Genomic DNA, 21,890 nt, shown 5'->3' with positions numbered 1-21,890 from the left:
GTTACTGAACTTGAGATTAGTAAACTTTACTGTGATTGGTTAAATTTCAATCTAATCCCAATCCCAATCCGTAGTCTGATACGGGCTTTACTGTGATTGGTTAAATTTCAATCTAATCCCAATCCCAATCTAATCCCAATCCGTAGTCTGATCGGGCTTTACACGGGCTGCTTTCGCGAGAAGATCAAAATGATCCATGTGCTATGAATGGTCAAATCTGGGCTGCGCATGTTAGGATATATTTGGTGATGAACATGAATACTTATAATTTGCATCCCAGATAGCTAAATCTGCTAAAACAGATTTCGTCAAATGCCTACTACAAATTCTGAAGACAGAATGACTGCAGATTGCATACAGGAACTGATATATTCGACATGTTGCCAGCATGTCATCAGAAATACAAAAAAAAATATGTTCACATAACTGGACCCACTCGGTGTCTACCGACAATCTGTTGACAGCGTATGTTCTACAGACAACTCTGTTGCCAAAACGAAAGCCTGATGCGGACACAGATGGCTACGGTTTTGGTGTGGGTTTCTGATGAATCCGCTAACATTTTGCTGACTGGGATGATTGGAACTACAATGAATACTACTACCCAAGCGTGAGGAGAGACAATGATAAATCAGCGGTCGCATATACATAATCCCCTTTAGGATTGAGATTAATATTTATAATAATGACGAGATACATAACATGAAATGAAGAAGTGCTCTATCAACCGAAGATCGCGATACAAAAGTGTACAATATAGTGAGACGGCTAATTCCTTTATCAAATAATCCATTAAATGTAGACGGGGCGTACAAGAAATGTACAGCGATGCGTGTAAATATAATAACATATGCTGCATCATGTAGTGGCGCTTGTTGGTCACCAAGTTAAAACTAGGGTAGCTCCGGTGTCATAGCCTGATGGTCTACAAATTAAACTATCAATTTCTACACACTCTTCTATATCAGATAAGAAAAGGGGAGGGTTTGCAGGTTGTACTGAAACAAACGTGTTCTATTTTGCGCAATACCATTCTCGGTAATCGAGCTACTCAAATTGTGGGCCTTAGCAGAATAGCTGTACATACATGCTCTTTAAGACAATACAAGTCTTTGTCTTAAAGCGACGCACAATAAGGGCCTGAGCAGAATGGCTGTCTTGTACTCTTAAGACATAAAACAGTTATTGTGCGTTACCTCAAAACAAAGGCTTAAAACATAAAACATTGTCTTAAGGCTGTCTTAAGAGTATAAGACAGCCATTCTGCTCGGGCCCTGTGTCGTAGATAAATTCGAGACGCACGTACATTTGCTTTCTTTTTGTAGGTCTATATGTACACAGCATACACATCGTACCTTCTATACTCGGTAAGAGGGCAAAAGAAACTGGTAAGAACGCATACGAGGATATAAAAGGGCGTCACACCTTTACGTTTAAAACTCGTGAAGTGAAGAAAACTCGTAAACACGAAAAAGACGGCGAAATTTACTTACATCTCAATATCGTCATACCAATAACAAAAGCGTACCACAACGATATTTCCCTAAATCTCTTTCGTATCAAGATTCGGAAGTAAATAGCCTTAAACGATACACAGTAACGCAGAAATTTTACAATGTAAATATAAATGTCGTACATCAATATCTATCCTACCATTAAATGAGTACCCAGTAAACACCAATCAACAGTATCATACATATACAATCATCGTAATATCAACGTCATAATTTCCCGCTTAACAATACAACTGTTGCGTACAACACGTGTTACATTACATTTATAGCGTTGAGCGGGAAATTATAATATCGATATACAGCCATTATAGTTACATGTTATGTAATTATTGGTGTATACTGGATAGTTCTTAAAAATTGCTAACAAACGAGTTAATTGCATGAACATCGCGATATGTTACATCATACGCATTTTAACGATGTGTTCATCACATATACAAAAAAATTAAATGCTTTGAATGTATATTAGCGATCCTAGTAACTAATTATATTATGGAAGAGAATAAACTTACAGCTACTTAGTACGTTTTATCTATCACACACACACACACGCACACGCGCACACAAGATAAAATGTACCACGTTGCTGTAAGTACGCGCGCGCGCGCGCGCGCGTGTATGCATGTATATATATGTATATATAATTACATATAATTATAATTATATATTTGTGTGTATATAATATATATATTGTATATGCATGTAAAATGTGTATACAGCAAGTACGCACGTATACAATATTAGCTTTGCGCCTTGTGTACAATTACAATCGAATATCATATATGTGTGTGTATGTCGCGTGGTGCGTGTTATTAGTGGTTTTTTTTTGGTTAGAGCAAAATTGCGCGAATTATATACATCGCTGTTTGCTTAAAGTACAGAATTTATCCTAAAACACATCTGCCTTCTCACATCGCAATATCGCTCAATCTGCCACTCTTACAATGGGAAATGTTGCAATCGGGAACACTTTGTCACTTCTCAATGAGGGATACGCTTCGATCGCATCAAGAATAATTCAATCGCAACGGTCGTTGAATTAACGAAGTCTCCTCGAAGGTTTTCATCGACGAAAAAAATAATTTAAACGTAATGGCATCGTGTCCGAAATATCTTCAAGTTTCGTAGCTAATTTTACATAGCTACTACTTTGAGTTAAATAGATATTCGAAAATACATTAAAAAGTTATATATATATATGTATATAATTTTTCCACAGTTGCAATTTCTCGAAAATCAGCTCCATCTTTTTGAAGATAAAGAGAAACGGTATTCGGATCTCGAGAAGGATACCCCTGTATATTCAACCTTGTGCAAGAAAGTGACCGACTACCTCTGACGACAAGGTGAAATTGTTAATAAAGTATATTACAGAAACTCATTTTGCAGCACTTGCTTATGTGTATTTACATATATGTATCCATCGAGCGCAGCAACTGCGTATGTCATATACGAGGGCGGGTGCTATCGCAACCGTAAAGTTTTGTTCACACACACACACACACACACACACACACACACACATACACACACCCATACGTTTTTGCTTTGGTATTTACAAGGATAGTACATGTATCTCCAGCAACATCCATCACTGACTCGACGCACGTACGTCGATCGAGCCATGCGTCAAGATTTACACACGCACACGCACACGTCTTCCAGTACAACAGTCATATATTGAACTGCAGAGCAGCTACAAAGACGTCAGCGTCGGAATCAGTCTCGCGTTTAAACAAGGTGTCCCAAAACTCAATTCACCTTTGAAGGAGTACAATTCTGAAACGAATGTTCCTGCGTGACATTTATCTCCGGCGCAAGACGCACGGACTAGCCACTCAATGGTCATGTTGTATATTTCCCACGTTATTTCATTTTTATTGTCTTGATTTTAAATACAATAATGCGCCAGTCATTAATTTTGAAAGTAGGGGCGTTAAATGTAGGGCTCTCGCGCCGCTCGATCTGCTCGGTACGAGCGCGCAAGGAAAACCGGTTGATTTAATTGTTAAATAACTCGGTACACAAAGACCGGAAAAAAAGTAACAGAATTTTCGTCTCCGAATTTTATCCTCTCTCACTCCTTTAGGTCAGTTTCACAAACGTCAGTTAACTGGAGATTAAATCTCTATCCCTTCTAAGATAGTAATAAGAGAAAGATAGAGAAGTCAACCGACGTTTGTGAAACTGGTTTTGAGATACGCTGTGCATCATTTCAACACGAATGACAGGCTAATTTGGATATCCTTCAAAACTGTCCCCGCATTTCCTCCTTCGACATAGAAGAAACGTCAGTCAGCACAAAGTGGTGAAAAATGTACGTTCTTAAGCAGAAATAGAGGTCTGCGGAAAAAGGGTACAATCGTCCAGGTTTCCTCGCGAACGAGTTTCCCGTGAAACATACACTGTCAGCTTCATACCGCCGTTCCTCTCTTAAGAGTGCGGACAATCTCGACACCAGAGTACGACAGTAAAGACACCACCGTTACATTCGATACTTGCTGAGAATATAATGTCTTTCTCGACCTTATATCGAAAAGCGTTCATGGAAATGCATACAATTCGCTACCATCAAACACGGCTCGGTTTCGCGTTTACAATCGCATTCGTTTCCTCTCGCTCTCTTTCGCGTTGACAATTTCTGATATACACATTTTTTTTCTTTTCAGTCGTTTACACCACACCCGACTGACGCGCAAAGTTCGATAATGGAGAACAAAATAACGCCTTGTACAATTCTACTACAAGTTACAGCATAGCTTTCTTAATAGTCTATCGTTTCCTTGGATGATCCTTTCCTCCTTGTGAAAAGAAGACGCAATTTCACTGGACAAGAGCGCGCAGAAAGTACATAACATCCTCGTACATCCTTACGTACTGGAAGATCACCACACCGCGCAAGTCGCGGAGAACCGTCTTACTCGGACGGTCTTTGACCCCAGCGCGACTTTGTAATCCTCCTCGGTAATCTGGTAGGCGACGGCGAGCTACCGTTGTCGCTCAACTTCCGCTTGACGTTCAGCACAATGCCGCTCTTGGATGAAACTTTCGAGTGGGATGCGCTCGTTTCCTTAGAGACGTCCATGGCTGGTGGAGTCGATGGAAAGGTGGGGAAATCTTCGTCCTCGAGACCGGGAGGTTTCGGTTGTTCGGGAGTGAAACTCTTTTTGAAGGGATCCGAAGGACTCGACTTGCTCAGTTTGTCTGCTTCCGACGCAGACTCCGCGGGAAGCGGGAGCGACGATAGAACCTGCGGCGATGGCGATGTAGGCGTGTCGTTTGCAGAGCCGATAGGAGGTGGTGTTAAAACGTGCACGGACGACAATGATGAGGATGAAGAGGAAGAGGATGGCGGTGGCACTGGCACTGCAGACGCCGCTGCCGCCGCTAACGCGACTGCGGCCAGCTCTTCCTCAGCCTTTCGGATTAGATCCAGATCGCTCAAAGTACTCAACGTGCTCTTGGTTTCCTTGGCAGCTTCCGGCGGTGCTTTCTGATCAGACTGACTGATCCTGGACGAGGGCGTGGGCGTGGGCGAATATCTCTCCGTGTTCTGGTAAAGCGTGGGTAAGAACGACGCGCTGGGCTTGGACGGGAGATAAGGATCCACTTTGGTGGACTCCTGCCGCTTTACGTTCGCCAAGATCTCCTGCAGATTCGGCGGTATGGTGATGTCAGAGACTTTATCGAGGATGGGCTGCGCAAACTTGGAGATGGGCGGCGGCGGTGTGAAAGACCGCGCGTTCGATGGACTGTAAGCCTCATCGCAATCGTCGGTGGGCGGATCCAGACCCAGACCCTGAAATAATCACAAAGATGCAAAAGTTCAGATAGAAGATGAAGAGAGATAGCAACCGGGGCAGACGTTATCTGGCTCGAAAACAATCGCGCGGTCAATGGAAATACACGAGCGTATCTCTGGCAGATCTACATATCTCGCTGATGCGAAGTTACTTGACAAGTAACAGAGAAAAGAACGTGTGAATTAAATCAAAAACTTGTCGAACGAATCTACTGCTAGTCTCTTTAAAGACGTCATTCGATAAGATCATACACAAAAGAGGGTACGGGGCTACTGACAGATTCCTACTTCAGCTAATATATCGAGTGCTCGACCGTGCTATTTGAAACATCGTGCGTGCGCGCGCACACTGTGTTTCCTAAGTGTGGAAAATGTAAGGGAATATTTTTTAGCTTACTCTATGAAAATTTTCTTCATAAAATAAGCCAAGGAATGTCTCGTAATATTTTCGACATGTACTTAGGAAACACCCTGTATATATAAACACATACGGCAAGAGTTGTAATTTATGTACAATTTATCTTTATTCTACATACACTAGACAAGTGTTGCCTCAGTTTTTCACACTTGCTACTAAACGCGAATTCCTCACCAAGTTCGACCGGAGTGGTTTCAATAATCCTTAACGAGAAGATACTCGACTCGTTCAGCCAAGTTTCCTTAGAAGCAAGAATCTAGAGCAGCTCGGGAGATGAGGTTGGGGATGTGCGTGTGGTGGAACTCGAGATAAATTTTATTTGCACAAGACGAACAAAGAGTATATTGTGACAACATGACGTTGACAATCGGGGCCGCGGAAAATGAGCCTAATGGAGGTTCTCACCGGCAAAGTGGGTGTCGCTTCGTCGAGAAACGACGAGCTAATGCTCTGTATCTGTTGCCGCTGTTCCTCAATCTGTTGCTTCTGCTCCTCAATCTGCCGGTTCAGCTCGTCCATCTTCCTCTGTAACTCCGTGGGGTTCTTGTTGGACGAAGATAAGATGCTAGTGGTTGTGTCGGTACTTTGCAGATTCATATCATCATCATCATCATCATCATCATCATCACCAGGGCTATACGGCTCATCTCCATCGTCGTCCAATGTGATAACATCAGGTCGACCGGGCGACGAGGTCAGGTCAACGATCTTTGACGACAATTCCGGCACAATCTTACATATCGTCGCGGTGTCTATGACACCACGCGACATACCTATGTGCGCTTTGTTCAGAGATTCCAGGGTCATCTGCGTCACTGTCGCTGCTGTCACCGTTGCCGTTGCCGTCGGAGTCGCTGCCGCCGCCGTCTTCTCTTTCGAGTCTAGTGCTATCGTTTTGTATAACATAGGAGACGAGGATGGCGATGGCAACACAGACTTCTCTTTCGGCGCGCCGATCAACGGCGGAGTATAACTTCTGTCAGATGTCTTGGATGTTTTCGACGATACCGGTGGCACAACCGACAATCGTTTCTTCTTATTGCGAACTATAATGCCTAGAAGCAAGTGCGGCCGGTTCTCCTCGAAGCCGGGCCCGGTGAGTGGCATCAGGACCGGCGGTATTGTACTCTGACTCGAAAATGGCATTATGTAAAAGTCCTTGATGTTTTTCGAAACATTACCAACAACACCCAGACGACTTCTACTGTTCAGATAACTGTACAGAGTTATGTAGGGAATCTTCTCTTCATCATTGGCAGCCGTTAATCTGATGACTAGAATCTCCTTCGAGCCACTCCTCTTCATCTTCGAGATATAGTCCCAAACGGTCTCGTGGCTGATCCTACCGACAACATCGACCGTGTCCGGTAGATCATCTATAAGATCCTTGGCGTTGCCGCTCACTTCCTGGGCGGTTATGAAGAACTTGGCAACGTCGACCATGTTGACGAAACCGCGCCAGACTGTCTGCCAGCTACCCTTCGCCGACGTTTCCTTGTCCATCACCTGTTCCTTGTCTCTTTCGGGTTCCTCATTTATATCGGGCGTTTTGATCGTGACAGTAGAACTGGGTTCTCTATCCGATATATCGGAATCGTTACCGTCGATCGTATTCGTTGTCGCCTCATCCTCTATATGCCGCCAGAGGCGGTCCTCTATCGGCTTTTCTGCAGGCGGCGGCGAAATTTCCTTCTTCTTCTCCATCTCCTTCTTACGTTCCTCCTCTCGTTTATCGACATCCTTGGATTCTCTACTCCCGCTACGATTCCTAGAACAATCGTCGTTACTCTTGTGCCTGTCCTTGTCTCTCAGCCGGTCTCGCTCCCTGCTCTCCTTTCTGCTCGTCTTGTCCCGATCCTTGTTCCGATCTCGATCTTTATCCTTTTCTCTGTCCTTGTCGCGCCTGCTCTCTTTATTCCTGATCGACTTTCGCTCCTTGCTCTTGTCCCGCGTCTTGCTACGATCTCGATCCCGACTGCGACGATGTCGACTGCGACTTCTCTCCCGTCTATCCTTACTCTTGGACTTCCCGCCATCGCGCTCTCTTCCTCTCTCTTTGTCTTTCCTCCTTCGTTCATCAGCACCCTTGGACTTTTTTGTTTCCACTTCCTTCAGTCTATCCTCCATATTTTTATTCTTCTCCAGATCGTCGACCGTGGAACTTATGTTGTCACCATTATTTAACGCGGAAACGATATCCTGTACCGGCGTTTTAGGATCAACGTGATCAATTCCACCATCGTTCTCGATTATCTGTTCACCCTTGTGAGTCTTCACAACTATCGACTTGGCCTGAGCCATCAAATCCAGTTCGTTCTTCTTTATCATTTCCAACTGATGCTTGGTCTCCTTCTCGCGCCACTCGGCTAATTCCTGGCTGGCCATTTCATCCGGGCTTAATCGTACCACCGCGTCCGGCGTTAATGAACGATCCGCGATCTTTCTAAACAACGTCAAATTCTTGGTATCCTTTATGTTGAACACGAGACTTCTGTACTTTGCTTTGTATTTAGAACCAGTGTCCTTAAAATACTTGTACATCTCGAGTTCTATGTTGAAGGCCAATTCGGCGATCTCGTCGTCGGTTATTTTCAGATCTTCAGTTTCCTTTATACGACTGGACAGCAGCTCCGTTAGCGTCTTACGGATATTCACTCGTATGGGTTCCGTCTCTGGCTTTCTTACCGGCGTTAATTTAGTTTGTTGCTTCAGTTGGGACGGTGACGACTTCGCTTCTTGCTTTTTAATCGGCGTTTGCTTCGGCGAGCCTGCCGCTTGGGTTTTCAATTGCGTCACGGTTTTCGATGTCTTCAATATTAAAGGGCTCTTTCCTGACGCGGAAATTATCGTCTGTTTCAGTTGTGCCGGTTTACTTCCCGGTGATACGCTCGCTTGCTGTTGCATAGCGGGAATTATTGTAATTTTTTTGTTAGGTGCTAAAACGGTTTGTTTGGTTCCTACTACCTTTGTGTAGATCATCTTGGGCATACTTTGCACTTTAACCGGGGATATCTGCGTAATTTTTGCCTGAAAACAGTTTGCATATCTTTCTGTTAACTACAGATATATCTTACGAAAATCTCTACATAATAGAAATTCTAAATATTTTGCTTTTTTTAATCTATACTTTTGTACAAGTAAAAATAAGCTGTTATAAAACGAGGATTGAGATGTACCTGATAATAGTTTAGCAAGTGAAACATAATTACTAAATATGGTTTAAAAAAATCAATTGTCAATATTAAGTCAATGGCATACAATACTATCTTTCCTACTGGATTGCTTACGAGAGTCAATCAGGATGCAGAGTTTTAGATCAGTTGACTTAAGGCTAAATCCTGATTGTCTCTCGTAAGCAATCCAGTAGGAAAAATAGTGTCGTGTGCCGTTGGCCTTACAAGTGATTTTATCGTAAAGCAAAGGATTTGCTTGCTTCTATTTATCTCATGCAAAAACAAAAACACACAGATGAAAATTTTTACACAAAATCTCTTAGCACGACCATATATAAAATGCATCTCTGCTATTTCTTCATTAAATGAATAACTGATATTAAATTCAATCGCTAAACAATTGCATTGATCACCAAGATGAATGACTAATTTAATTACTTTCAATTACTAAAGAAAAATGATAAAACAATTTTGCGTATAAAAGCCAATGAAAAGATTTACAAGCGTAAAAACTATATTCGAATGTGTCGGTAAAAAAAACATGATTTTAAGATCCTCTTAACAGTATCATTTATATGAATAAACAGAATAGACTAGAAGAAAGCAAATCATTTTATACCAACTTAAAAATTGCTTTACAAGTTAATGTTTTAAACTGTTTCGTTAAACATTTCTTACATATCTAAAAGTCTCAAATTTCTTCCTAATTGTATAATTTAATTTATTTGAACTAATTTTATTGAACACATACAGTTTTTCCAGATGTTTGGATTTGTGTGACGAACTTCCCGCCTATTTGAAGTGTATTAATATTATTAGCTTCGACTATTTCATAAGTTGGATTGTCTTTCAACCATGTTCGCAAACTAGATCTCAGAGGAGCATCTGCACCTGAAATAATAATAATAATAATAACAATTCACCCGCGTGCATGTACATAAATACGATGGATTCTCTCTATTCTAAACTAACACCTTTTAACAAAGGTTAAGAAATTATTGGACCAACACAATGTGTTTTTAATAAAGAAACATTTTTTGCCAGCTACATCGAATCATTTCATAATCTTGGTTGTTTTATTTACTGGCGAAGAATTGGATTTTCAACTTCATTTGTTTACGAAAAAACAAACTTATTCAGAATAGAGAGCTTTGATTGTACTTCGATGTAATTAATATCAACCAAATATATATTTACCGGTAAGAACTTTACCGGTTTTTCTATCGAAGACTACTACTCTAGCCTCGGGTTTTGCCTTCGCGGCTTCTGTCACAGATGATTTTGTAGGTTTTATATTTGATCCAGATGGTACGGGCTTTTCCTTGGTTAAAGTCTCTTGGGCATGAGCGAGTATACATGCGTCTGAACAATAAATGCTGGAATTTCTGGCTTCCTTCTTACAGACAACACATTGCATTGTGCTAGAAGCTGGAGCAGCGCTGTGGTCGGTGGAAGAACTTGACGGAGGTGTTTCTTTCAATGGCACAGGTGCATCACCTACAAATTCAACCTTTGCTTTTTGTTTTGCAAGTAGCGATTGCGAGCTCGATTTCATCTTTTCTTCCTCAGCTTTCTTTCTTAGGCAATTTGGGCAAACCCACTCTATACCCTTCTCCTCCATTTGTTGACCTATCACACATTTGTATAAAACAGATATTGTATAACACAAATATAATACAAAATGTAAAATTAAATAAGTGGAATTAAATAACTGGACTCTCGAAAGTAAAAGTAAAAATAAGAAAAATTTAGGCTGTAAGAGTTGAATTTTATACAACTTTGATTCGTTGAAGATAAAAGTATCAAAATTTGTTTGTTAAACGGGAATCTAGTAGTCAATCCTCTGGTTGACCCGAATTGGCTAATCATTTACACGAATCAGACACAATTCTCTCAGTCTATAATGGAGCACACTTTAAAGAACTCATCGTTGAAGACAGTTAAAACCTTTAACCGAAACGTCCGACACTTGTAATCAAGAATTGTATTGGAACAATTATAAAAGATGGACACGCACTAATAACCGCGTTCGACTCTCACACCCTAAAACCCTTTTCACAAATATAAAAGAAATATTTTCTCTCGTCGCATAAACTTAAGATGACAGATACTTACCCATGGCTTTGCTGACATGCACACATTTTCCATGGAACCAATCCTCGCAGACATCACAGCATATCATAAATCGATTGTTATGTGGCCGTTTGCAGATACACCATAATCGGTCGGGATCATCTTCTGAATCTGAATTGTCCTCTTCATCATCCTCATCGTCTTCCTCTTCTTCTGCATTCATTATTTGTCCCATTTTGAACTCGTCCTTGTTATGTGCTTGTGGCGGAACTGATACTTGACTGCATCAATGTTAAAACAATTATTAAATTCTAGTCGAGGACATAAGACCAATATAAAGAAACTTATTTGTACAGACATCCAGTATAATATTCAAGGATGAGATCAAGTTCAATATGCACTCAAAAATCCGAGTCAAATCCAATAAGTTTCTTTTTTTTTGGGCTTCGAGTAATGCTCGAGAAAATAATATTTGATACGCTGCACTTGCAAAGTAATCGAATCCCGACTACTTAGTTCGAGTTCTAGAATAAGTACTTTCTCTTGTAAAGAATCTTTTACAAGTAGTACTTAAACTCAAAGAACACTATGAAACTGTTAATAATGTATTTAATCTACATATTGTTAGAAACACCTTTGTTTTTTTTGTGGTACTAATAGAGAGTTCAAACTCGTCCAGTTTGAGTATACTTGAAAGTACTGCTTTTATTTTTTTAAGTAATCACAGAGCGACTTGTACTAGCTCGTATAATTACACTAATTACAAGCTCTGACCACATTATATGCATATATAATATATAATAGTATGAGAAAGTATCTAACAATCTAATAAAATACACCTAAAATATCAAAATATAAACACATAAAAATTTTTTATCTCAAAGTGATCGACCCTTGCATGGCAAACTGCATGTAAAACCACCTGTGCATCTGTATTCTTAATTTATTAACATAATGTACTCACGCGGGCTTTTCTACTTTCTTCGTCGGTTCGGGATTTATCTGCGGCGTCTCAGATTTTGCCTGCAATCGTTTACTTCTAGTAGCGGGTGCTTCAATAGGTGGTAACTTAATCACACGATTGCCCCGAATGATTTGAATGACTTCCTTATCGTCCTTGGTGGGCTTTTTGCTCGTTTCTTTCGGCATATTTGTCGGTGCCGTCGGTACTACCTCTGCTGGCTTGGAGTCTTGTTCGGGTGGTATCAATGTCGGCATAAGTATGCTACCCGATGCCAGCGGTTCTGGTATCACTCGTGGCCTGGGATCACCTAGTGCGGGCTACAACACAAACGGAAACCCATTTAGAATAACAAAATCTCTTTCACACGTCGCATACAATCGAACAGTTTCCACTTTCAAATCAATTAATTTTTAGTTCTGATAGTCCAATTACAAAATCTTGTTATTAATAAAAGTAAAACGAAACAAGACAGCCCGTGGCTTACGATTACGAGCACCGCAGCGCGAATTATTTTAGAATTTATCTTTATGGAATCCCAGTTAGGATCGCGGGTCCAATACGAAACTGTAGACAACAAATCACGCAATTCCCCTTTTTCGGGCTATTTTTATTTTATTTTAGTACCTTAGTTACAAGTTGTAACTAATTATGTGCACGCATAATTCCAGCGCTCCAAGTTTTATCCCGATTTTGTCACATAATTCTCTAAATATTTCCCTATTGAGGTATACAGGTTTACATATGTCGCATACACGGATATTCGTGAAAACGTGTCACACCCACGTGTTCACGGATTCACGTAAACGGAGATCCCTCGAATTCGTGTACGCGCGTTAAAACACGGACAAGTTTAATACACGGATCACACGTGCAGTCTATTACACGTGTACCAGGGAGCTCCGGTTACAATTGCCTCTGTTGTTGTTCGAAATAAAATGTGCCCTATCGTTCGAGCGCACAGAGATTACGAACTGGCTGCAGAGGAGAAGGGGGCAGCGTCTCAATTGGCGAGAAAACATTGGGATGAAACGTGGACGAGATAAGGTTTTTATCAGGAATAACCGAGTTTTGCTGCGGCAGGCCCGAAGAAGGATCGAAACGTTTACGCCATCGTAGAGAAATTTTGGAATCGCAGGTCCAATGCGAAACTGTAGACAACAAATGTCTTCAGTTTTGTTTCTATAATACATTCAGTTTCTATAATACATTGTGAGAACCAAGTTCTGTTCATTTTGTGGCTCACATTGGCGCTCTCTCTCTCTCTCTGCTTTCTACATATTTTATCAGGAGATTCGCGTGGCAAGTGAGTAAAGCCCAATGTCCACGATGCTAGAACTTGATCCAAGTTCTAGTTTTGAGAAATCCGTAGCCAATCAACGTGCAGCTATTCCATAAAAGCTGCAAATTGATTGGCTACACGTTTCTCGAAACTAGAACTTGGATCAAGTTCTAGCATCGTGGACATTGGCCTTAAGATCATCGAGGAGAAGTAACTCCAAGTTGGCGGCGCGACTGTTAACGGAGTGTCACCAATTACCACGTGCGCAAGTCTGTAGTGTGCTCGAAGACGACACAGTAAAGACTTCGTTTCCACATCCTTGACCGATATCCTGCACACACACACACACAATGGACGTCAATTGCTGGATTCGAATTTTCTTGAGTCCGAGCAACAAGCATTCTCTCTCGCTTTCCCTCTCTCTCTCTCTCTCTCTCTCTCTCTCTCTCTCTCTCTCTCTCTCTCTCTCTCTCTCTCTCTCTCTCTCTCTCTCTCTGTCCGTCTCTAAGCCTACCCCAACTTGCAATTAGAAATAGGATAGCACCGTCGACTTATACTGTAGACCGCGGGATCCCTGCTGCATTCGTACTTATCCTCAAAAATGAAGACAACAAGTGGTCGCTACTTCTTCCCTCCATCAGTCGACAAACAAAAGACAGGTGTCGGCGAGCGCCTGCTATTTTATCCTCCCTTCGTCTCTACACCGAGATATACGTTCGGCTTGCATCGCGTGGTCTTCCGGCAACAAAGCAGAGTAAACAAATTGACCAATCGTAGTCCAGGAATTATGACAGCCACTGCCATAATTCTCGACTATGATTGGTCAATTCGTTTACTGTTTACGTCTTATCGTTTGTGCGCCACGGCCCTAACGGACTTGCGAACCTACGGAGTTCAACACTATGGGACAGTCGCGTGCTAGGATTCGCTGTATGTGCACACGAACGCATATTCGCGTAACTTCGAACCCAACCATTCTCGGTAACTTCTGAAACCAGTACGGGGACTCTGTGACTTGTATACAAGAGGCTTGTTTTCTGTTCCTGCACTCGTGAACTAGCGCAGTTAAGCTAGAATGAGAGAAACAATGTACGTAGGTTCGTTTTCTGTTCCTGCACTGGTGAACTAGTGCAGCAAGCTAGAATGAGAAAAGAAATATATGCTTGTCTTGCTCTAATTCATCGCACCAGTTCGCCAGTGTAGCAGCAGAAAACAAGCTCACAGGTACACTCGATACTGACTTTGTTTTTCGTTCGAAGGTGTCGTTAATGTAATAATATTATAGGTTAATGGTCGCACATTGGACTCGATCCGATCGTCGTTTGCAAATGCTTTTGTTTTCACTTAAGAAAATCGCTCTTTAGACTCACAATGGCTACACGTTCGGCAGAAAAAGCTGCTTCGCAACTGTTGCAAAATTCATGAATCCGATTGGCGCACGGCTCTTGAATTCACACGAGATCGAGAGAACACGCCAATCAGATTCGCGAGTTTTTACAAACAGTTGGGAAGCAGCTTCTGCTCCGCCGAGCGCAGCCTATCGTCGAGTGTTTTCAAGCACCAAACTACAGTGTTTACATTATAGGTTATCCTTTTGCGAGCGAGTTCATTGGCCGTTGACTCGCCAAGAATACGCGGGACCAATGTGTTTTTCAACGCCGCAAAAGTTTACATATTTTTAATATTACTTGCAACGACGTACGCAAGTTCTTTTTCACTCAACTTTTGTGTCTTATCTCCAACGCGGTGCAAAAATATCAGGTAAAACGGAGCAGACCATTAAGGCCCGGTTTTCACCAACGTTGTTTAACTTAGTTCAATTTGTTCCTCGTCTCTTTCCAACCGTTTGGAAAGGGACAAGCGTGAATTAAACTGCGATTGAAGTTAAGCGACGTTCGGTGAAACCAGCCTAAGGTCCGATTTCACTAACGTTGTTTAACTTTAAGCTTGGTTTAATTCGTTCTTTGTCTCTTTCCAACTAATCTACAATGTGCCCTCTGCGTCTAGAAACATTCTATTTTGTAGCCAATAAGTATGGTTAAAAAATTTGCGCAAGTATCGATAAATTGTATATTATACATTGTATAATCGTGCATCGTTGACAAATTTTTTAAGCGTTTTGATTTGTTTATATAAACTAGAATGTTTCTAGACGCAGAAGGCACATTGTAGATTAGGCTTTACTTCAGAAAGAGACAAACGCGAATTAAACGAAGATTAAAGTTAAGCGACGTTCGGTGAAACTGGGCCCAAGTCACTTTAACAAGCAAACTCCAATTAATTTAATTGATCAACACTGCCGGCAGAGTCGCCGATATGACAAATTGAAACATTTTGCATTAGAAAGATCTCTTGTCGGCAGAAATGTGTCGCTGGTGAGTTAATTGTCGATTACTTTAATCAGATCTTGGTTAAACTGGCCCTTCGCATCTTCTCTTCGAGTAAGTAAGCTAACTGGATTGTTAAAAAATCCTTTACTAATAAGAATCACCATCTAAACCTTTGATCTGTTCTAAATACTCTCTGGAAGAAAATCGATTCAGGAGCTTCGTAAACGTTTGATCTTAAATCAATTATTAGAAATCTTTTAGGGGCGATGCGAATAGGTTTTACTCTTGTCAATCTTTTCGTTGGCTTTTGTACGCAAAATAATACGAGGATGAGTTGCGAACCGCATAGCAAAACATTTTCATATGTAGAACACTCGTAGCGAATTCGATTGCTTGCATTAGCGCGCACCGAGTGCACATTAAGGCCCGTTTATAGTCGATTCTTATATTTGACTTTGCCTTATAAACACATGTTCGAAGAGTATTTAGTCGAAAAATGATCCGTATGGATGCTACACAGATGATTTCACTGGCTACGAAATATTTCCAGAAATATTTAAGACGATTCTTGAGCACAAAAATTGACTGTAAACGAGCCTTAGTGTGCACTCACAGTGCGCGCTAGTGCAAGCAAACGAATTCGCTATTAGTCCAGAAGCCTAACGGAAAAGAAGTTGGTATTTGAAAATTTCAATTCTTTCAATTCGTAAGCAATTCGAAATTGACTTTATAAAATTACAAAATTCTTCCACGCGATTATAGTACACGTAAAAACTTAGCCGGGGGCTCGCGACTCATTCCTTTTATTGCTATATTATTTCTCCTCTCCCCTTTTTCTTTCACTGTCCATCCATTTCTTTAATTTGCCTATCTCTCTATCGCTAAACCTCCCTTCGCTCTGTATAGATAATTACTGAAAAATCAGCTCCGAGAATACAATATTATAATACATTATAATATTATAATAATATTGTAATGTGTATATATGATATTATAATATTATTAATTATTTTATCTATTACTATTAACAATGAGAATACGTGACAAGTTAATATTTATTTAACATTTTAAAATTTTGTGTAACTTTTTTTAAATAAAATGAAAAGTATATTCATAAATGGACCTATATACATACTGAAATAAAAAGTGTAAAATAATTATTCTCTTTAATTGCCAGTTACCAGTTGGAGACTTGTTTAAAGTTTTATGCATATCTATTGATACATAATATAAATATATTTTATATACAAATGTTATATATATCAACATATAGGTTATACAGAGATAAATACACTTACATGCTCGGGTAAATCAACTCCAAGTTCCTCTTGTAACAATAAAGCTTCAGCAAGTAGCTCTTCCTCGTGTTTGTTAGCTTCCATTTCTAATGTGGTTAATAAATGCTCTTCTCCTTCAATTCCACCTTAAACAAAGCATAAAATGCTTTTAATAATGGATTATTCTAACGTAATTTTTAAGATGAGAGAAAATAAGGCAGAGGATAAATTATAATTTAAATCACTTATTATATGTGAAAAATAGATATATGCATAAATTTTGACCGTTAGGGAGTACAAGTTAATGACGAAACCTACTCTTAGAAATAATATGACTTGGGCCTAGTTTTCCAACATCACTTAACTTTAAATTTAATTTAACTTATTCTTTGTCCCTTTCTAAACTGTTTCTTTAGAAAGATGAAAATGAAAAAACAAAAATGAGTTAAGATTAAGGTTAAACGATGTTGAAAAAAATCAGGCCCTAGAATATCGAGCAGTACCGTGAACAACTAATTCTCTCCAATAAAATAATATGTGGCATTAGGGATAGGTACGATAGCAATATGAGATATAAATTTCATATACCGTCGTATATTATGTTTTGATAATATAAAAACCGTAAAATGTTTTTCATTATAAAATTATGAGCAAATAAAGGAATTCAACGAAAAAAAGGACAAAATGTGTTAAAATATGTTTATTTAAATAGCATAATTTATTTTATAAAAATAAATTATAAAAGGATATAGAACAATAGTACAGAAAAAATTCTATGTCGCAAAATATAAAGAGATAATAATTTTTAAAAAACTAATGTAGTTTTTTAAAGATCATATCTGAATAAAATAGTACAATTGAACATTGAAAACAAATATTACAAGATCTCTTTTACACGAGATTTAATTTTACCTGTATCTAGCGATGGTTGCAATTCTTCAGTGAGTGGCGGCTTGCTTTCTGATTTTTGTTCATTTTCACTTTCTGGTGTTATACTGTTACTTCCATCAAGGTTTAATTGCGGCTCTGGCTGGACAGACTGTTCAGAAGCATTAAATATTGTCTTTTTAGTAGAAGGATTCTGCACTATGTTTGAACTAGGAGAGATGCCAATATTCAACGAAACTGTTGTGGAAACGGGGCTGGTTGGCGACACAGATGTAGATATTACTGTTGCAAATGGTGTGGATACAGTCGTAGGTGTTGTAGGATTATCTGTGACCTTGCCGTCACTATTCGAGCCTACGCGTCGAATTATATCTGGTGTTGAAAAAAGCGCAGGACCTAGACTATCGGCTACAAAACCTGGGGCCTTCCGGTTATCCCTTTTAGGCTTCTTCGCACCTATAAAAAGTGTTTTTAAGTATAACTTAACGTTATATGACTCATTTTAATTCGCTCTAAATTGCAACAAGGTTAAGAAATACTAACTATCTAGAGTCTTAATTTCTAGAGATTTTACAGGGGAATTTTCCTCCACTTTCAAAAGTGATTCTATGCTGGTGTCAGATTTCCTCTTTTCCCTCTTTATATCGCTGGGTTTAATTTTTATCGGCGTGCCAACCGAGACAGTGATTTTCGGTTGTTGTTGCGTCGGCGAACCTTGGTTTGCACTTGGTTGCTGTGTCACAGATTGTTGCGACGTGGCTTGTTGCGTCAATATTGCCTTTACTGGAGTAACCTGCGTGTTTGGAATCGTTTTGGACGCCAATGGTATTTGTAGCAGTTTCCCATCTTTGGTCGCTAAAAACTTTGCACCGGATTGAGTTATCTTTTCTTTAGAAACTAACATGGCCTTCTTAAGCCCAATATTTTTAAGCTCGTTCGGTTTCATTGGAATTTGTTTCTGAATAAAAGTAACCCTCTGCTGACTTCTCCCTTGCCCAAGTTTGGTCAGTATCATGTCATCCTTAATCATATTGGCATTAATCAAATTTGCTTTCACTTGGTTCGTCGTTTGCAGTGGTTTTTCATATGCCGGTGACGATTCTTGCGACACAGATGGAGTGACTTCGGTAAATTGCGATTCCTCCTTCTTCTTCCCACCGAGCGTCTTAATTTGCCTCTTACTCTTAGTAGGACTAAATCGCTCTAATAATTTCAAAAAAATCACATTATTTCCTTCAGCTACAAAATCAAATATTTTTCAGTAAACTCAATTACGTACCCGATTTATCGTCCTTTTCAGGAGTTTTCATCGCATTAACGGCAGCAGCCATCTCCATGTCTAATAGTCGTACTTGTTCCATATCCATTTGTTTGTTTTGACCTCCTCTCCTTCGAACAGCCGTCATACTACCGCCTCTTGTAGTGAGACCTTTCCGCCCGCCTCGAGACCTAGCATTGCTCCTCTTGGAACTACGGGGGCCAAAATCTGAATCGCTATCGTTATCGGATGGTTCTGGTTCCGAAGAATCTGAAGACGATTCTGTGACTTCATCATCTTCCTCTTCCTTGTTACTTTTACCTTGTACTGTAAATATGATTACAACGATAATTTTTCCACGATATTCTACATAAATAATACACACAAAATTCGGATAATTAAAACCAATAATTATACGAGACAATACATTTAGCTGTTCCCTGCTGAACAGTTGTTATGTATCTCGGTATTGAATGATGCCCTGGCAATTTTGGAGTCCCAACGATGTTTGTATTGATTCTGGAAGATCCGGTTACATTTGCAGGTGTAGCAGTCTTACGTATGGTTCTACTCATCTGTTTGCTTTGTAGTATCTACAGAGACAGCAATTGAATACCACACAATTGATGACAAATAACAATATCACGTGTATATATATAATAATTACATTTATGGTTTTTGCAGTATTTTTATTCTTGACTCCAGCATTGTCCATGTCATTCATAGACTGTGACAAAAGAGATGTTCGAGGAGAGGACGATTGATGCATATATTGTATATTAATACAGGTGTCAGCCAAATCTTCAACGACTGGCAAAGGGTCTCTTGGCGCTGGATCGCTGGGCGAAAATCTGCATGTGTAACAATGGTCCAGTCGTATGTTATGTCGCATTGTATTCTGCTGCTCTTCTAGCGACAACATATCTAAAAAGAATCGGCACATGGAAAAATCGTGTGGATCAGCTGTTAAATTTAGAGAAGTAAAAGGTGCGTTTGCCCGACGTCTCAAACTTTGCACATATTTACATGAGTGAAATTTTGCAAAAGTTGCTGACGTAAACGAAAAGGATTCTCTAGTACCACTGAACCACAGGACTCGAGTAAAGGGGTAAAGAAACTTTAACGGAAAAAAAAATAATATATAAAATACCAAGCATTGCAGTGACATTTTCTCCGAGTATCTGCTTTGCCTCTTCACTTTGCAGAGCTGTTTCTAATCTTTCCAGCTGTTCTGGATCCATCTCCATAAAAGGATCTACCAACCCACCCGGGTCGGTGCTGGCATTGGCGCTTACCGAGCTTGCTGTAGAATGAGCAAATGTCGGTGGATCTACTGTCAAGGTAATATCTCCGTTTTCATTATCTGCGTCAGCCTGTCCTAATCTTACCACGCTAACATTAGTGCTTGACTGATTCACTGAAACAGCAAGATTTAATTACCACGCGCCCTAAACATCACTTCATCCGCGCCGATTTCCAACGAGGTGCCGTTGTGTCTTCGCCGGGTTGCTCATACGATTACTCACTTATCAAGTTCTGTAGAGTCGCCTGATCGACAGATATTACCCCGTCATCGTTGACAACAATGATCAGCGTATCGTCCTTCTTCTGAGAACTGCTGTCCTGTGGTTCCACGACATACGAGCTGGACATTCTGTTTGCCTGAGAAATAAATTGTACACTTGTATACAGACTTCCGAGTCCACGAGGAGCTCGCCAACGGTGGTAGTTACATCTGTTGCGACTCGGAACCAACTGATCGAGGCACAATTTGCCAGATTGATTGATAAAGGTTCGCCAATTAAATCCGACGTGCGCTCGGTGAGGAGTTAAGGTTACCTGGGCGCGAAATTGTTCAAGAGCTCGACCGCGAGTCTCACAAAGCCGACCTCACTGGCGATCGGTAGCGTATCCGGCCGTGGCGTATCGCAACGTCGCGTGCGTCCCCGGACGATGCGTGGCCACGTCAACGGCCGGGCGTCACGTTTTTGCATCGAAGTCCACGACGACGATAATCGCCAACGGCGCCGGAACGACGCTCGTTCATCTGCGAAACGAAACGGAAATGAAGCGTCGACGTACGGCAACAGCACCGACGGAGCGAAGCGGAGTATCGCGCGTTGCCGCGCGTCGCCGGGGCAGCGGAACTAATGACGCGCGCGGTGGCGAGGAATCGATAAGCGTAACGCGCCGCACCTCGCGCCGGAGACCGTCTCCTTAACGAGTAAACAACAGTACGGCATCGCCGAGTGCCGCCGAATGGGCGGCCATTTTGTTTGGCCTGCGTAGCGTAACATCGCCCTCGCTCGCCGTCATCGACATCGCCGCCTCGTTCCAGCTTACCCGCTGTCTTCCCGCGTCGACCTCGTGTCCGCCGTGAACGAATTTCCGATGATGACAACGACGATACGAATAATTGTTTTGCAAGGAGCCCACCGGAGCTCGGTCACTCGCGACTATCGGTTTCAACGATTCATCGCGCCATCCCGTCGGTGATATTCGCGGCCGATTGCAATACACGGATATCGCACACACAGATAACTATCAAACACACATATATATTTTATATGTGTACATATATATGTATGTGTACATGTATATACGTTGGGCTTTGCACATTGCGCAACCAGCTGAATCAGGGCTGTCAAATAGGCGCGAATTCAATTCGCTTTGCGAGTCGTGTGTGAAGATTAGAATAAAGCCAACGGTACACGATACTATTTTTCCTAATGGATTGCTTACGAGGGCCAATCGGAGCTTAGCCTTAAAGCCTCCGCTACAATGATTCTCGGTTCTGTCTACAATGGTCGTAGTCGTAAGAATAATCGACTGCGATTGGTCAATTCTTATGCGTCTGACTGAATTGACCAATCGCAGTCGATTATTCTTACGACTACGGCCATTGTAGACAGAA

At 40.9% G+C, this 21,890-nt stretch overlaps 1 protein-coding gene across 3 annotated transcripts; it reads right to left on the bottom strand.

Moving 5' to 3' along the window:
- Positions 1 to 1,465: 1,465 nt before the first annotated feature.
- Positions 1,466 to 21,678, bottom strand: LOC105570694 (death-inducer obliterator 1). 3 transcript variants are annotated; one of them, XM_012028128.1, is made up of 16 exons: positions 21,320 to 21,678; positions 20,816 to 21,023; positions 20,503 to 20,638; positions 20,127 to 20,393; positions 19,644 to 19,900; positions 19,404 to 19,569; positions 18,998 to 19,303; positions 18,262 to 18,921; positions 17,743 to 18,174; positions 16,852 to 16,976; positions 11,945 to 12,261; positions 11,023 to 11,261; positions 10,105 to 10,536; positions 9,659 to 9,798; positions 6,140 to 8,761; positions 1,466 to 5,313 (listed from the first exon to the last, which is right to left on the bottom strand). In XM_012028128.1, exons 3-16 carry the CDS (start codon positions 20,627 to 20,629, stop codon positions 4,432 to 4,434), a joined length of 6,972 nt encoding a protein of 2,323 aa, XP_011883518.1. In that variant the 5' UTR covers positions 20,630 to 20,638; positions 20,816 to 21,023; positions 21,320 to 21,678; the 3' UTR covers positions 1,466 to 4,431. The 3 variants fall into 3 exon arrangements, with proteins under 3 accessions (XP_011883518.1, XP_011883520.1, XP_011883519.1); XM_012028130.1 differs by having other exon boundaries at positions 10,120 to 10,536; XM_012028129.1 differs by lacking the exon at positions 21,320 to 21,678 and adding an exon at positions 21,173 to 21,281.
- Positions 21,679 to 21,890: the final 212 nt, after the last annotated feature.

This window comes from Vollenhovia emeryi, unplaced genomic scaffold (genome assembly GCF_000949405.1).
Source record: "Vollenhovia emeryi isolate VEMERY1.0 unplaced genomic scaffold, V.emery_V1.0 DF939120.1, whole genome shotgun sequence".
Lineage (NCBI taxonomy): Eukaryota > Metazoa > Arthropoda > Insecta > Hymenoptera > Formicidae > Vollenhovia > Vollenhovia emeryi.
The sequence above is the reverse complement of the archived record's forward strand: the minus strand, read 5'-3'. Positions and strand labels throughout refer to the sequence as shown.

Excerpts from the sequence above, each read along its gene's own strand:
- LOC105570694 (XM_012028128.1), bottom strand. The coding sequence starts at position 20,629 with ATGTCCAGCTCGTATGTCGTGGAACCACAGGACAGCAGTTCTCAGAAG. Across the intron at positions 19,304-19,403 it reads TCAGCAGGGAACAGCTAAAT|TACAAGGTAAAAGTAACAAG; the intron begins GTATTGTCTCGT and ends TCATATTTACAG. Across the intron at positions 16,977-17,742 it reads GCAACCATCGCTAGATACAG|GTGGAATTGAAGGAGAAGAG; the intron begins GTAAAATTAAAT and ends GCTTTGTTTAAG.